This window comes from Mercenaria mercenaria, chromosome 1 (genome assembly GCF_021730395.1).
Source record: "Mercenaria mercenaria strain notata chromosome 1, MADL_Memer_1, whole genome shotgun sequence".
Classification (NCBI taxonomy): Eukaryota; Metazoa; Mollusca; class Bivalvia; order Venerida; family Veneridae; genus Mercenaria; species Mercenaria mercenaria.
Window position 1 is genome coordinate 10863983 of NC_069361.1, and position 18675 is coordinate 10882657.

The window sequence follows — 18675 nt, forward strand, 5'->3', positions numbered from 1 at the left end:
GATAACAACGGCTAAAACATATACGACATGTGTTTCAGATTGATATTGACCCGTGCAGCCCGAATCCATGCTATAATGGAGCCACGTGCTACGTCACAAATGACGTAACGGATGATTATTTCTGTTATTGCACAGATCCTTTCACTGGGAAAAACTGCCAGCACAGAAAGTCTATAATAGCACAAAGTAAGTCACTGTGTTACACTTACATTTCTCTTTGGCGGATTAGATGGGGCTTCCGTGGCCGAGTGGTTAAGGTCGCTGACTTCAAATCACTTGCCCCTCATGGACGTAGGTTCGAGCCTCACCCAGAGCGTTGAATTCTTCATGTGAAGAAGCCATCCAGCTGGCTTACGGAACGTCGGTGGTTATACCCAGGAGGCCGCTCGTGATGAAATAATGCACGGAGGGGCACCTGGGGTTTTCCTCACCCATCAAAGCTGGAAAGTCGCCATATGACCTATAATTGTGTCGGTGCCCAACAAAATAAATAAATAATTGGTGGATAAGATACGTACTTATACAAGAAATAGAACTGCAGATCCAGAATTATTGAAATCCTTATTCGTAATTAGGCAAAGGTCAAATATGTAGAAGTTGTCATTACACGTATTATATGGAATTAAAATTCTGAATTAATGAGCTGTTATTGGTGTATGTGGGCGATTTAAGACACTGTTACACACTCATAACGAACAGTCAATGTCTTGTTTCCACTTCCTCATCCAGACTGAGTAATATCTTAGTTTGATCAACAAAATATTAATTTTCGAAAAAGGTATTAGAAGATGAAAAACATCTTGAAGACAGATTGGCAAGTTATACGTAACCTTGATAATTGGTATTTCCTTGGGGAAAAAGAAAGTAACCGTGAATATTTTTGTAGTATCATCTTTGGTTTGGAATATAAAACAATGAACAATGCCGACAGAGAACAAAACATATTCAGTTCCTAGAATGTTTATCAATGCAATGTTTTAAGACACTTTATTTCACACATAAAGTCAAACTGACTGTATCAGACCATTACCAGACAAAGTTTTACGTGAAGCATGTAAAGAAAAGGAATAGACTGTTGTTTATTAAGGTGTTTTTTTTAAAGATATTGACAGTTGCACGATGTCGATACCGAACAGTCACATGGTAGGCGGAATTCAACTTATATCTTCCGGGATTTGCGGTGAGCATGGATTGTGTACCAGTAGACCTGGCGGGAGATTTGACTGCTCATGCGCAGACGGATTTACAGGACAGTTCTGTCATGAGAGTAAGATACACGCATTATCACAAATACCTTGACTTCGTGTTTTTAAAAACTGAAAATATCTTTTAAGTAATGTACAGTACTGTAACAAGCAGTTTCAGATATCACATTACAACATTAATTTTTGTAAATAAAAAATAGAATGTAGTGTAGACGTTACATGTTGTTTGAAATGATTGGCAGCACGTTTGTCATTTAAGTTGAAAATTTCTGAGATTGTAGAGACCAGTTAATTCTCTCCATCTGAAATACTAATAGTTTCTAATATTCTCCAACAAATAGTTTCTAATATTCTCCAACAAAACTGAGAAGAAATATGTCAGCAGCCTAGACAATTCGTGCATGTTTTATTCCAGATATCAATGACTGTTCGAGTTCACCGTGCTACAACTCTGGCACATGCGTGGATCTAATAAACTCGTACCAATGTATCTGCGGTGACGGATGGGAAGGGGCACTCTGCAATATTAGTTAGTACACCAAGTATTGTATTTACATTACACACATTTTACGTGATACATAACCTTGTCTGTACTTTTACATATTCTTGCATAACAACTACTTTTTTCACTGGATATTAACTGGAAATAGTTTATTAACAAACAATTCACGTGCTGTTAATACATCATTTCTATTTTTGACATGCTGTGTCAGGGCCGAACTGGGCATTAAGAAAACCGTGAATGTATTGAAACGCATGATGCGTATGCGACTGATTATTTTAGGAAACAATTGCAAATCAACGATTTTGGAAAGTAACAATCAGTATGTTTTTATTTAATATAATACAGAATTGATATAAATCTCGGTACGTTTTCAGCACATTGAAATCGCTTCGTACTCAAAATCACTCGAATGTAGAACTATTTTTCTTGAAATTGCGCTCCTGTTTACCGAATTTTCAAGTGATATATATGCAAAAATATGGTTAATGTCATGCCGGTGTCGCGTGAATATCACACGCGTGGTAATATTACCACGCGTGTGATAATTACGCGGCGGCGTGAGAATCGCACGGTTCCGGGTATAGCCGTGATAATCGCACGGGCGGTCTTAGCTTTAGATATATATACCAGTATGATACATAAAATTATTCAGGAATGATTTCTGCATCAATGGGTATAAAATAATTGGGTGTTCAGGCGCGTATCAATTCGGGGTTGTGCATCAAAGCCACATACTTTAAAAAAAATGGGATTTTTTTTTCATAAATATAATTAAGTCTTTCTTTTTAGAATAGTTTCAATATTTTATCTGAATTGGACTGACATGAATATTAGGAATCCAGGGGCGGACAATGATGGGGAAAACACGTGCGTGCATACTAAAATATAATAGTATTTTGGTAAAATGTTTATTTAAGGGAAACAATTATACTCTGTATAAGCGGACTATTTATGTGCGTGGAAACATAATTATAGCATTGCACGCTCTTCTTTTTTGAAAGAAATAAAGAAATCTATCTATCTTCGAAATCAATTATAAATATGTTTGTGTACTGCAATAAAACGAAATGTTTTATGATGAGCTAATAGGTCTTTATAGAAACCAGGGGCGGATTATAATTGACGCCTTTTTGATAGAGAAATATGACGTACAGCGTATGTTAAAATCATACGGGTGTTGTTAGTTTTAGACATATATACAAAAACCACGTACCAGGTTATCAGGAATGATATTTAATATGCAGGTGCGTAGCAACTCGGTGTGTGCATCAAAGCAACATAGTTTTAAGAAAAAGGAAAGTGTTTTTTTTTTTCATAAACAAAATGTTTCAGACCTTTTAAGAATAGTGTTAACACGTGTCCGTACATTTATTTTTAAACCGAATATTATGAACTGATACAATCTTTGATAATCCAGGGGCGGCTAGTAACTGATACGAACTTTAAAAAATCCAGGGGCGGCTAGTGAGGAGTATACTACGATAAATGTCTATGCAGGCGGCGTAATTGTAGGTATATATGATCTACCTATATAATGCAAAAATGATTCAGAAAGACTTCTGCATCTATTTTTAAAACTTTATTTTCTGATGCGTGGCTTGAGGCCATCGCAAGGGTGCACACTAAAATGTAATAACATTTTGATGAAAATATATTTATTTCTATTTAAAGAAATAAATTATTCTGTATTGAGCAATTATCTGCGTGGCAACACAACATCCTGTGGGATTAATTTCGACGTGATTTTTCCGTGTAGTGCATTAAAATCAATGTTTAATGACGAGTTGATTCATTAAAATAAACAGGGCAGGGCGGTTACTTAGCATTTTTGCGGTTCGGCGTGTGGCCGTTAAAATCGAACGGACGTTGTTAGTCTAAGCTGGAACAACTGATACATATTAGACCTTCCTGGTTTAAGACATATATAAAATACGAGTACGATGCATTAATTTTTTCAAGAATAATTCCAGCATTTAATGGCGTATTTTTTTCTTTTAATATTCAGGTGTGAAGAACTCGGGTGTGAGCACCAAAGCAACATATTTTAAAAAAATGGAAAATTAATAAAGTATTTCATATTAAAATTTGTCTTAAAAGGTTTCCGTATATTGTGATAAATACTCGGCGGCGTGAGAATCACACGGTTTCGGGTATAGCCGTGATAATCGCACGGTCGGTTTTAGTTGTACACATATTTTCCAAAATGATACATAAAATTGTTCAGGAATTATTTCTGCATCAACGGGTATAAAATATTGGCTATTCAGGCGCGTATCAATTCGGAGGTGATTATCAAAGCCACATACCTTGAAAAAAAAAGTTTTTTTTTCATGAAAATATGTGCCTTTCTTTTTAAAATAGTTTCAGTTATTCAACATATTTCATCTAAATTGGACTGAAATACATAACCACGAGCTGATAAACTACTAAAAAAATCCAGGGCCTGGGCGGGTACTAGGCATTTTTTGCGGGGTATTCATTTATTAATTTAATATTCTGGTGCGTAGCAACTCTAAAGTGAGCATCAAAGCAACATATTTTGAAAAAAAAAATGGGAAAAGTAATAAAGTATTTCATATTAAAAGTTGTCTTAAGGTTTCCGTATCTTGCGATAACTACGCGGCGGCGTGAGAATCACACGGTTTCGGGTATAGCCGTGATAATCGCACGAGTGGTCTTAGTTTTAGACATATATACCATTATGATAAATAATATTATTCAGGATTGATTTCTGCATAAACGGGTATAAATAATTGGGTATTCAGGCGCGTATCAAATCGGGCGTGTGCATCAAAGCCACATCCTTAAAAAAAAAACGGCGTGAGAATCACACGGTTTCGGGTATAGCCGTGATAATCGCACGGGCGGTCTTAGTATTAGACATATATACTTTGAAAACGAGATGCCCAAGGGCACGTGTCGAGCCTGCCGGCTGTCAAAAGGACTGGGAGTTGCACACGAAACTCTGTCTCACCGAGACAAACATTTGTGCCAAATAAAACAGTTGTGTCAGGTTATTTTATAATCCCACATTCAATGACAAAGTTATTGTCCGAACAAGGTCAATTATAGCCATATTTGACCTTTAAACTTCAAGTCTGACTTAAACCTTTGAGATATTGACACAGGCGTTGCGCGCGATACGCCATCTCATGGTGGTGAAGAAGTGTGCCAAATTATTTTAAAATCCCACATTCAATGACAAGGTCAATTATAGCAATATTTGACCATTAAACTCCAAGTGTGACCTTGACCATTAAGATATTGACGCTGGTGTTGCATGCAACACACCATCTCACGATGGTGAACAATTGTGCCAGGTCATTTTATAATCCCACATTCAATGACGAAGTTATTGTCCAGACAAAGTCAATAATGGCCGTATTTGACCTTTAAACTCAGTGTGACCTTGACCGTAAGATGTCTACTCGGGTGTTGCGCGCGACACGCCGTCTAATGATTGGTGAACAATTGTGATAAGTTATTTTATAATCCCACAATCAATCAATGACAAACTTATGGTCAGGACAACGAAATACGGACGGACACCGAACAACCATTTGGACAACGGGCTCTACAAAAAACGGCTTGAGAATCACACGGTTTCGGGTTTTGCTGTGATAATCGCATGGGCGGTCTTAGCTTTTAGACTTATATACCATTATGATATATAAAATTATATGCCATATAAATGATCAGTGATATATTGTTTGTTGATAATTTCTAAATAAATGCACTTTTCTTACTTTTATATATAAAACTCGTTTTATATGATTATGTACTTGATATAAACAAAATAAATCAAGACAAAATTGCTGAGTAATCAAACTTTCACCATTGAATCAGGCCATTCACTTATTTTTATATTCAGGAATGATTTCTGCACCAACGGGTATAAATAATTGGGTATCCAGGCGCGTATCAAATCGGGCGTGTGCATCAAAGCCACATTCCTTGAAAAAATGTGATTTTTTTAATAAAAATAATTGTCTTTTTTTTTTGGATTTAACGTCGCACCGACACATGATAGGTCATATGGCGACTTTCCAGCTCTAATGGTGGAGGAAGACCCCAGGTGCCCCTCCGTGCATTATGTCATCACGAGCGGGCACATGGGTAGAACCACAGACCTTCCGTAAGCCAGCTGGATGGCTTCCTCACATGAAGAATTCAACGCCCCGAGTGAGGCTCGAACCCACATCGATGAAGGGCAAGTGGTTTGAAGTCAGCGACCTTAACCACTCGGCCACGGAGGCCCCAATCTTTCTTTTTAGAACAGTTTCATTTTTTTTCTATATATTTTATGTAAGTTGGACTTATATGACCAATCTCTCTATCAACTTAATGATCCTAGGCTCAAGAGTTTTTGAGTTATCCGGAAACCGACTGCATACCGACCGACTGACAAACATCTGCAAAACAATAAACCCCTCCTTCTCCGAAGTGTGCATGTGCATGTCAGAATGAAAACAATCGAGGCCTTCTTTTTATTCATTTTCTAATTTACCAAGGTTCATCGTTCTGATGCTTCAGTATTTAACCACCCGGACTTACGCCTTGATTACTAATAAACAAGGAAATAAAGCTCTATATATTCTGCGATAAACAACGGTTGACGCATGGACTGGTAAGAGACCATTATGACATCAATTATGACGTCAGATTACAGCATGACGTTCGATATATTACCCCTCGGGTAAATGAAGTCTAACATAATAATTATTTAAGTAGGTCAATCAAAAAATATGAGCCGTGCCATGAGAAAACCAACATAGTTGGTTTGCGACCAGCATGGATCCGGAACATCCTGCACATTCGCACATTCTGGTCAGGATCCATGCTGTTCGCTTTTAAAGCCTATTGGAATTGGAGAAACTGTTAGTGAACAGCATGGATCCTGACAAGACTGCGCGGATGCACAGTCTGGTCCGGATCCAGGCTAGTCGCAAACCCACTATGTTGATTTTCTCATGGCGCGGCTCAATTATAGTTATCGGGTATGAAACTCTAAGACTCTTTAAAAATATTTTTCAAGAAGTGTTTAACAAACTGGATGGGTTTAAACTGGATGGGAGTTAGATTCTATATGGAAAATCATATTAAAGAAACGATCTTTTATGAAACTTTCAACATTTATTTTATGTTTTACAATTATAGGATCTAAACACCAACTAATGGCTCCAATGGCTGATGAAGACATTGCATAATAACTAAGTCTGTTTTAAAATATTATGTAATATGAGAGATAAAAGATAAAGTGTATCAAAACACTATACAAGTACATTTTAAGCAAAAAAGGGCATAATTTATTAAATTTTGGTGCAAGAGTTATGCATCTTGTGTCATATGATGTGGGTGATGATGTTGAACAACTATTTTAAGTTATATTATTGTAATGGTAAGACTTAGTGTTGAAAGATTCAAAGCTATATGTCAAAATGTGTACTTGTACAAAAACTGAACCAATTTCAAAGTCCAAAAGGGACATAATTCAACCAAATTACTCTACAGTGTTACTAACTCTTGCCTATAGAGACTATTATTATAAACAAGTGACAAAAGTTTCAAAGGGCCATAGTTCAGTCAAATCCTTGATGGAGTTATGTACTTTTGCCTAAAACATGGTATAATGATGATAAATTACTGTTGTAAGTTTCAATACTTTCAAAAGGTCCTTTTAAAATATGGACTGGTAAGAAAAACTTAAAACTGGTGTAATGCCAATGCCGATGCCATGGTGAGTATGATAGGTTTACGTATTTTTCAATTAATCTAACTTTAAACTGAAAACCTCCTAGAAACTGTGATTCTATGAAGTGCACACTTGAAGATAATCTGCTGAATATAATCATCATATATGAAAGTCCTCCTTAAATCAAATTTCACAAATTGAATAACAAATTCATCTTCTTTGACCATGTATAAAGGCCTGGCATATGGTATGAACTCCACTGGACAGCATGATGTGCCAAGAAAGCAACTTCAAAAGCTGATGGCTGACCTAAAACAGATAGAAAAATATTTTATAATGATGTCACTTAATTAAGTTAATTGCAGTATCAAATGACAAATATATTGCATACTGAAATAGCTAAATTTGGTTTTATCCAAAACATTTTCATTTTAAAATCATTTTTTTAACAAGTCTGCTTTTTGCTTAATAATATGCTACTTTATATGAAGGTCACACTGACATTCAACATTTGAATGTAGCAAAAAAACAAAACAAAACAAGAACAAGAAAACAACAACAAGAAAAAAAAACAAGAAAACACATGATATGATAGTGTTCTAAAGTTCTTGTGCTCAATTCTTTTAAGTCAAAATTTCAACCAAGAGTTACCTACCTTGGTTTTCGATAGGTTTGATGACAAGATCTTATATAAATGCTCATTTTCTACCAAATTCTGACCAAACTAGCCATATGGACAATTTTAGCCTACATTTTCTTATAGGTCAACTAGCATAAATTTATTCCCTATATATTTATAATCCCCACTAAACAGGATCCTGTCCAAACCAGTTTGATAAGGATTCATAAAACACCTGTGGATTTGAAATGTTGTCCATGTCAGAGGATCATAAATTTTAGAGATATGTACATACATAATTGGTTATTTCCAGTGTTTTGCATTTTATTGATTGAAATGCAGCTTTTTTCAGAATATACACACTTTTTAGTTGATGATATACTAATTGTAATTTCTCAGTCATGTTGAGTAATGTCCCAACCAATTAAAATTTAACTCTTACAGCAACGCAATTCTCATCCTTTTAGAAAAACTTTACCTGTATCTAACAAAAATAATTAAAATGTATTTAAAACACAATAAGAGAAGTGACAAGTACTTTTTATTCAATTATTATGATTAATCTAAGTAACAAAATAAAACCAGAAAAAATTATCACTGCTGGATTTTATTAGAAATTAATGAAGTGCTCCATTGCATTTTAATTAAATATCATTGTAATAAAACTTGATTCATCATAAAATGAAAGTACTATTGTATCTTATCACTATTAAGCCCTAATTTAATCAAGTGTTTTAAACTTGTTGTAAAGGTAAGAAGTGATTTGCTGTAAAGATGAAAATTGTCACATGCAATCTGTGTACTGAACAGTAGCTTTATAGTAGCTGATTATGATAAAACAGAAGCTAGTCTATCAATAGTCTAGCCTTGTAAATTGGCCCTTACTGCAATGCATTGCAGAGATAATTATCATTATGGATAAATTGTTAATCAAATTTCTAAATAAAAATGGGGCATCACTCTGAAAATATTGCTGACAGTGTCCCTTGTCAAACATGTGCATACAGTATCTTTTGAAAGCTAAAATATACAAAACTTAAGAAATAAACTTGAACCAATGCTTACGCCAGGTTGAGTAGTCGAGCTAAACATTGTGTATGATGGATAATCCACCTATGCAGTTCACAGCTCCATTAAGATGAGTTTAAAAAGGCAAAACAAAATATTGATATAAAACATTACAAACATCACTGACCTTGTAAAGTTCTCTATCCAATAAGAAGTACTTCCACTGATGCAAGTGTTAGCATGAAGTTCTTCTATTTCATTGTCTTAACTGGAAGTATATTAATTTTTTAGATTACTTTTAAGAAAAAATCTATAGTGCAAAGATGATATAAAGCACAGAGGTAAAAAAAAAACAATAACATGTTATAAAAGCAAATAAAGGACTCAGTTTCTACATACACTGTACCTACATTTTGGTAAGTATTCCAAGTTCAAAGACAAAGATTTCAATATTCATAAAGTTCTCCAGATATCCTTATAAGAGAAATTTTGCATTATCAAAAATATTTTATGTCAACTGTCACCATACATACAATATATAATGAAAACACTTTAACTGCTTTACAAACTTTAAGTATTTTACTCTCTAAATCTTAACATTAGAATGATTTTTAAGTCTAAGAACTTTGATAAATATGGGCAAAGTTTTTTTTCCAAATCCTATTGCCATACTTTTCCTTTTAACAAACCAGTATCTGTAATACTGACACTACAAATTATCATGTTTATATAATGCACTAATGGCATGTTTGCCAGTAAACACACTGATATCTGTATACTAGCTCCTAGATTATAATATATTTAAAAAAATATTTCTAAAATTGTGAATATAGCTAGTCTAAAATCTGTGATTACATAAAAGTAATTTCTCCAAAATAAAATCACTAAATTAGAGTGGCATCTGACACTATTACATCAAAGTAAGAAAAATGACAAAGTTTGAATTTTTTTTTAATAATTCTTAATTATCAGTCTAGTGGCTAGTCTATGAGATTGTAACTTATATAGTATAACTTACAAATACTTTTATAAAGAACCATTCACCATGTTCATATAGATCTGTAAGAATGTCCATCCTTACCTAAATCATTGAACTGTGGTGATAGCCTCTCCAGCTGCAAATATTGGTTAATCTTTCCCCATTAAATTAAAGATGGTCATCATGATCAACCATTGACTTTCAAGTACCAATCTGAAATATACATTTATATGTGTTGATAATATAGGTTTGTTACAGTGGAGTGATCAGCTATGAGGAAATATCTGAAATGCAGACAACAATTTTATTTTATGAAAAAAAAATCACCACTTGGAACATACTATTTTCTAATTAATATTAATTCAACTCAATATCAATAAATGGGAAAGTATCAATGGTCATTTTCTTAGTTATAAAAAGTTTCACCGTAGATAACATAATGTATAATGATGAAAGATTTTTTTTAGTTAGCATTAATTTTGTAGTAACTTATATATACATTAAAACTCCTGAGTAAAATGATCTGGATCACATGCTTTATTTAATAAAAATGTATCAGTAACAACATGAGAGCCCTTCTGAAAAAAATGTTAATGTAGCTATAACATAAGTGACCCCCCCCCCCCCCCCCCCACCCCTCAAATACCAGACTTTTTAATCCCCAATATACAAGATCCTGTCTGGTCCAGTCAGATTAGGGTCCATAAAACCCCTATAGACTTGATATTGCCATTGCTGTTTTTTTCTTTTTTCTTTTCAGAATGTACACAAAATTATTTTAACTGATAATATACTAATACTGATTGCTCAGTCATGTTGAGTAATGTCCTGGCCAGTTAAATTACAACTCTTATAGCAAAGCAGTTCTCACTCCTTAACAATAAAATAATTATTTAAGAGAAATTACAAGTTTGTTTATTCAATGATTATGATCTTTTTATCAAAAGTAACAAAATAAAACCTGCAAAAAATTGTAATTGCTGAATTTTATTAGAAATTAAAGAAGCCGTCAGTTGCATTTTTAATAGATAAAAAGGGGATATGGACAGAAGGATTTTATATATTAAAAAATGCATAATTCTAAAATAACGTTTCTTTTATGTATAATAAATCCAACAATAAAGATATATCATTGTTCAAAATACACATAATTTATTATTTCTAAAAGCTAAGTGCCTGAATGCATTTTTTACATTTTTGATAAAAAAAACAGCAATGATGAGATGTAAATCAAAAATATGATAAAAACACTGTTTTATCTTATCACTTTGTGTATTAAATTTAGCCCTAATTCAATCAAGCTTTCCAAACTGGTTATAAAGCTGAGAACTGATTTGCTACAAAGGTGAGAAATATCACCTGCAATTCATTTACTGCACAGTAGCTATACAGTAGCTTATTATGATAAACAAAAGCAAGTCTATCAATGGTCCAGACTTGTGTATTGGCCCTTACCTCCAATACCAGACCTTATCATCCCCATAGGCCACATACCAGGCACACCAGAATCAGTGTCTTTAATTATTAGTTACTGTAACAGTAAAACAGAATTAAGTTAGCTCTGTGTATTTAACTGTTATTGAAAAAGGGTCGCTAAAAAGCTCTACGGAGCTTATGTTTATTGTTTCACAAAGCAAAGATAAATAAAAATTACCTTTACCTTTACGTATTCCAACTTAGTCAAAATAATTGGACATTCAGATTGTTCTATATTTGGGTGGTTTTCAAAATAATGAAGAAAAAGTGGGACATAGAGTTGAAAACCTATTTCTTATGGTGGTCACCTATTTTATATGATAGCAAATACTTCAAAATTCAAGGAAATAACTTTGGGAACGTGTTGAGAAAAAACTATCAGAAAATAGTTCAGCCTTTAATTTGAAAGTTCAGTGAATTTCAATTGCAGTATGATTGGTGATAAATGTTGAAGTGTTTTATGATAAGGAAATATATTAACAGTTATATTTTCAACATATAAGATATAGGTGTAATGTGTATGGTTTGAAACTTATTCAATCAAATGTTTGCGGAGATTGGTTTTTAAAATCAGCCTTTCCGCACAAATCTGACATGAAAATAAAATTTTACCTAGAAAATTTGTTGCTTAATGAAAATTAATTAACATATTATTATAAAACCAATTTTTTCCTCAAATTTTGAATGTTTAAAACACGCCAAATTTCAAGAATGTCCAGTAGTCTTAATTTCTAAAATTTTCAACTCAAAATTGAGTTATATTGCAGATGCACAGGGGACACATACTGAAAATCAGTATAATATTCATGCATTATTAGTTTACTGTTCATAAAAAAAATTTCACAACAAACATGCTTATTCAACAGCATGTGTTCCTTTAAATGAAAAATAAGTGACTTTAAACATAACCAACACATTGAAATCATCTATTCTACATGCACTGCTTACAGAGAGTAGAAAATGACAAAATGCCATGCATGGTAAAATGTGACAGTAAAATTCATACATACTTTATTATGTTACTAAGAAGATGCACAGGGGACAAACTGCAGCAAAATATATATTCATAGAATATGTTCATAGTAAGTACATTTTTTCTCGACTACACAATATTCACGTGTGAACATTTACATATATGTGGGTAAACTTAAGAGCTTGAGAAGCCAAACAATTGATGTTTCCACTTTTTAACTTGAAAACTGGTTACTTCTGAAAAAATGCAAACAATGAATTTTAAATTGTCCAGAGTTTCTTATATAATGGTAAATTAAATGAATGTCAAAAAAGGGTGCACAGGGGACATCACTTTTGGCTTTTTGAATGTTGAACAGTCCTTAATATGTCAAATTGAAAGCTGCTTTTTTATCAACTGTAACTCCCTTTCAAGGAAAATGAGTCGTGCCACGAGAAAACCAACATAGTGGATTTGTGACCAGCATTGATCCAGACCAGCCTGCGCATCTGCGCAGTCTGATCAAGAACCATGCTGTTCGCTTTTAAAGCCTCTTGGAATTAGAGAAACTGTTAGCAAACAGCATGGATCCTGACCACACTGTGCAAATGCGCAGGCTGGTCTGGATCCATGCTGGCCGCAAACCAATTATGGTATGTTGGTTTTCTCATGGTACGGCTCAAATAAAGTATAATCTAATTTTATTTAAAAAAAAAAATAAAAGAAATCTGACACTTAACAACTAAAAAGTTGCAAAGGGGACATTTTTGGATGTATATACATTCATCAAATGTCTGAGAAAGTTGATCTATTAAACAAAAAAACATACTGTGTCTTCACAGCTGAAAGGATAAAGATCTTAGAAAAACATTAGGACTTAGAAAACTAATGGGGTTATGAAATTGTAGTGTTCCACATTAAAATTTTGTCCTTTTTCACTACATTTTTTGTGAAGAGGGTTCCATCACAAGATGTGAAATATTGGTGAGAGTAAGATGTTGGTAATGAAAAAAAGAGTATTTTGCTTTAAATGTGCAGAGTTTAAGCTTACTGGAACCACTCTCGAGTCCGCTTCTTGGAATAACCAGTACTAGTGTCATATGAGAAGTCCTGACCCCACTGGGGCTCAAACCCACGACCCCTGGATTGAGCTGAGCCAACAACTTACATACCACATAATTTAACATAAATCAATGAAGAACTCGTGCGGACGCATTGGTTGATAGGGCTGTTCGATTCCTGGCAACTCCCATTGCGGTGTGACCTTGGGTAAGGCACTTTATCATGATTGCCTCAGTCGGCCCAGCTGTAAATGGGTACTCGCAAATTGCTGGGGGTAAGGTATAATTGGTTTTAACTGTTCTTAAAAAAGGGTCGCTCAAAAGCTCTACAGAGCTTATGTTCATTGTTTCACAAAGCGACGTTAGATAAAATTTACCTTTAACAGAATCCCCTTTTGAAAAATGTTTTTTTTTTAAATTAATTTCAAAATATCTCAATATCTCCTCTGTTCCATATGATATGGATCCCGTTTTAAATTTTTGGATTACATATCCAACTGAACATCTAATTACGGATCACTTTTTTCGAATTTCATTAGTTGAAAACAGCTAATAAATCACAATTACAACTGCTTAGTAGACCTAGATCTATATTGTAAAATTATGTCACTCTGGCCAGGCTTTGGCTGAAGAACTTCAAGAAGTCTTAGAGCACCCGCACACTACTGTAGGTGTTATTATTTTAAACTGGTTGTATGTAATCTACTAGATCCATATTATATGTGGAAACAGATAAGTAAGATAAACAAGTGACTGTCAATCAGAAAGATCTAGAATCTACAAGATTTTATTTCAAAAGTGCAAATCTACTTACTTTCGATTTCGCAAGCTCCGCCATCTTGTCTCTTCAGGCGGCGAATGATGAAATTAAAACGTGCGAATCACGCTTTTTTTCCAAAGGTGTAATTACACCGATAACAGATATTTGCCTATGGGTATGTCAAGCAAGTTATTAGAGTCTTAAATTAACAAGAAGTTTTACTGAAGAATAATAGGACATTTTTGAAATAACCAACTCATTATTTGCGCACCGCGGCCATGTTTTTCGTAGATTTTTAGACAAAAAGGTGATTTTCAGAGCGTGTAAATCTTATTATTTTGCGTAGCTATTCACAAACAACAGTCCCATGCACAATATTTAACACCTCTAGCAAGTTTTAAGACAATCTGATTCGTGAAAAAGATAAGTTACTGTGTTCTGCAAGTTTTTTCTGAAGCACCATAAAAGCCGGTAAAATACGTCAAATTGGGCATATTCAAATCAATATATTTAAATTTCAGGAATATAAAATCAAAATCAAATTATGTAATTTACAAAAGCTATCTATGAGAATTTAATATGCAAAATTTTGCAAATATTGAACAAAGAATAAGCATTTGGGCAGGTTTTGAAAAACATATATAAACCGTGGACCTGGTCACGACCGTGTGATAATCACGCTACACCGGCACCAACAATCTTGCGGCTTCTGCAGACGTTAATTCATAAAACAAAAGCGTATTATCTTTATATAACTGAACCGTTATGCTACATAATGTACATTAGTTAAACTGAAATAAAAAGTAAATCAAATTATGAACAAACCCAGTCAACCGAGTTTGCAATTATTTTCCTTGCTTGCTGTCTATGCTTCCAAAAGATCTTGTCTTTATCATGCACATATTGATAAAATTAAAAAAAAAGAACAACATCAATTTAAAGTATAATTACAGATAAAAATGACTGTGACCCGAATCCATGTCGTAACCATGGTAACTGTATAGACCTTGTTGCTGGGTACGCCTGTCAGTGCCAGGCTGGGTGGAAAGGAAAGACATGCACATTGCGTAAGTGTTAAGGACCGCTTATTTATGTTTTAGAGAGAATGATTAACGCGATTATAATGTATCACAAAATTCCTTAATGAAAGCCCATACTTCTTTTAAACTACTGTACATGTATAGATACAATACGTTAGCAGTGCTCTGGATAAATGCTTATTGATAAATGAAATTTTATGATCTGAAACACAAAACAAGAACAACTGTTTTGTGACCATTTAAAAGCAGAACAGAAATATCAATATACTAATCTTGAGACGCCCCCCTTTAAATCATAGCAACAAAGCTTTCTAAATTTGGAAGTAAAAAAATCCTGTCTTGAACTTATCTTTTTTTCGGATTATTTGACCCTAGTAAACCTGAAAACTATTTTTGCAGGGGATAGTCAGTGCGATGTATTTACGTGTGCAAATGGAGGCAAATGTGTGGATCTTGGTGACACATTCACGTGTAAATGTCCTAAAGGCTGGGAAGGTCATACCTGCCATACGCGTAAGTCTTCTATAAAAAATGTGTTTCAGAATGTGTTTAAACAATGCATTTACCACTCTGGACAAAATCTGTATTGACAACATTTTTATCAACAAATTTAAGACAGAAAAATATTTGCTCCACTTTTGATATTGTACATGACCAAAAATTGTATGCCGCTTTATAATAAAAAAATCTATTTTTCATATTCACAAGAAAAATTGAACAGAAAGATTGATAGAGAACTTTGAATTTATTTGGTGTGTACAAAGTTCCATGGAATATTTTTTGTTATTTGTATCTTTCAACACATTTTTGAATCATTGAAGCTGTTGGTAGGTCATGTGACATAAGCCCATGTGAAAATAACAGCACGTGTGTAAACAGTGGTGACAGTTTCACGTGCATCTGTAGCCTGGGCTTTGAAGGAAGGACGTGCCAGGAAAATATCGACGAATGCAATCCATTCCCTTGGTTTGTAGACAATACCTTTTTTCTAGTTTTCGATTTTATAACCAATGCTCATAGTTCTGTTCCAGCATGAATCTAATTTACGACTCGTTCAAAGTTACTGTGCTTTTAGGATATGGTGACAGTGACCAGTTTGTATTCACATTTTCCTACGATGCTGATATCTCAGATTATTTATGTTGAATGTAATAGGGTTATTACAATAGTAGCTTGATCTTGAATGCTGTATTCGGCTCCAGTGAATACAACCCGTATTTTTGATAGACCTCATGTATGTATATAATATAATTATTTTGTACTAAGTAATCTTGCTGAATACAAATTATAGCGGATTTACCTTGGTAAAATTAAAAAACTAAGATTATACATATTCCTACTTACTATAAATATATATATTCTTAATTAATCTTCGCATGTTACTTTTAGTTATAATGGTGGGAAGTGTGTAGACGGTATCAACAGGTATACATGTGATTGCCCTGCTGGGTTTTCCGGTCCCGACTGTAGAGTCAGTAAGTGAACAATCAGTTTCCATGTATATTTTTGTCATGGCTATATGGTAAATTGTATATTTGACAGTCAAAGTAAATTAAATTAATGATTTATTAACAGTATTGTTATTTTATGAAATTTATTATGCCTGACCGTAAAAAAATGCCCCATGAACCAGCAGTAAACACGTGTATATTTTGATATTTATCAGATATCAATGAGTGTCTGTCAAACCCGTGCACGTACGGCAGCACGTGTATAGATGGGATAGGAGTGTACAAATGTATATGCCCTATCGGGAGGTCAGGTGACAAATGTGAGAAGGTCAGAGGTCACGAACCGGCAGCGCAATCATGTGTGTTTAACAGACGTTCTTTCCGGTCTGGACAAACATGGAAACACGACTGCAAGCTTTACTCTTGTGATGACGGGGAACTTTCCTATAAAGAAGTAAAACAGAATTTATTATTCATCTTCAGTTATTATAAATAGTAACAACAGGAATAATGCTTAAGACAATCAATAATGTTTTTTTTTGATAAAGCTAAAATAGTTCATGTTATCATTATTGTTCGGAGCAAACTAAATATTGTTGTTTCTTTTTAAACGACCAATCACATTGTTTAAAAGAATACACTACTGCCGCAGATTTCTGCACATAGGCTTATAATACATACTGGACGGTACACAAGAAATAGATTACAGAGAAATCAGTGGTATAATGAATGAGATTTGAAAGACGAGTTTAATTATATTCTTCTGTGTCCCTGTTACAAAGATGTAAAAACAATATATTAAAAAATAATACTATACCAGACCAAGCACATAACAGATATTCATACAAAGTAACAACAGAGAAATGCTATTCAAATTAGCAATATATTGTAAAAATGCTATAAATACCAAAACTTCGATTTTAATAATGTACTGCAATATAACATTATCATAGAATACGTTTAGGTATTTTTTCATTATACTAATCATCCTTAGATAATTTGAAATGCCGCATTTAAATATTTGTTATAAGCTACGTTTACACTACACCATAGATCGCGTTTGACCTGTATGTATTGTTAAAAAAACTTATATTCTTATATGATTGATGATGTACCTTGTGCAAGTCAGAGAGATTTCTATGTGCTGTTTTGTTCTGTTCTGTTCTGTTCGTTAGTTGCGAAAGGACAACTGATATGTTTATATGAATTTGCCTAAGGGATTTGCCCAAAAAAGAAATGATCCAGATATTGTGTAGATTTTATCATAACATGTAGCTAGTATATGTATCCCTTGGATTTCAAAAACATATTTTTTTTTGTAAAATCAGTGACTAAGATGTTCTCTTTTTTTTGGCAAAAATTTAAAACGGAAATGTTCGTGTATAACATGCACCACTTGCCGAAACTAATCAATTTGCATGAACTTGTGTTTACATATTCTACACAATCTTTATTAATCAATAAGTAAAATTTCCTTGTTATTAGAACAGAAATGTGTTTTCGTCTCAGTGTCTTTTAGTTAGATTTTGCAGATAATTTGTCTGTCTGCATTCATAGATAAATGAAAGTGAATGCTAGAATATTCAACATTTAGGTTGTATGTTAACAAATAGAAAAAAAGTCTCTTCATTTACCAGTATAACACATGAGTCTAGAAATGAGCCGTGCCATGAGAAAACCAACAGTGGGTTTGCGACCAGCATGGATCCAGACCAGCCTGCGCATCCGCGCAGTCTGGTCAGGATCCATGCTGTTCGCTAACGGTTTCTCTAATTGCAGTAGGCTTTAAAAGCGAACAGCATGGATTCTGACCAGACTGTGCGGATGCGCAGGCTGGTCTGGATCCATGCTGGTCGCAAACCCACTATGTTGGTTTTCTTATGGCACGGCTCAAATGTAATAGAACATCATTTCCTGTAAAAATCAG

At 33.8% G+C, this 18675-nt stretch overlaps 1 protein-coding gene and 1 long non-coding RNA gene across 2 annotated transcripts in view; one reads left to right on the plus strand and one right to left on the minus strand.

Annotated features, from left to right (window-relative positions):
- Positions 1-18675, plus strand: part of LOC123544996 (protein jagged-1b-like) — a 70167-nt gene that overhangs the window by 35790 nt on the left and 15702 nt on the right. Inside the window, exons 12-19 of the mRNA XM_045331202.2 lie at positions 39-186; positions 1103-1267; positions 1621-1734; positions 15211-15324; positions 15697-15810; positions 16119-16263; positions 16687-16772; positions 16964-17202. Of these exons, the coding sequence (XP_045187137.2) occupies positions 39-186; positions 1103-1267; positions 1621-1734; positions 15211-15324; positions 15697-15810; positions 16119-16263; positions 16687-16772; positions 16964-17202 (1125 nt within the window). The remainder of the gene's footprint in view (positions 1-38; positions 187-1102; positions 1268-1620; positions 1735-15210; positions 15325-15696; positions 15811-16118; positions 16264-16686; positions 16773-16963; positions 17203-18675) is intronic.
- On the minus strand, positions 5738-14804 carry LOC123557449 (uncharacterized). Its single transcript, XR_008370384.1, has 4 exons — positions 14312-14804; positions 10111-10221; positions 9217-9297; positions 5738-7711 (listed from the first exon to the last, which is right to left on the minus strand). It is a non-coding gene; the product is annotated as an uncharacterized LOC123557449 (long non-coding RNA).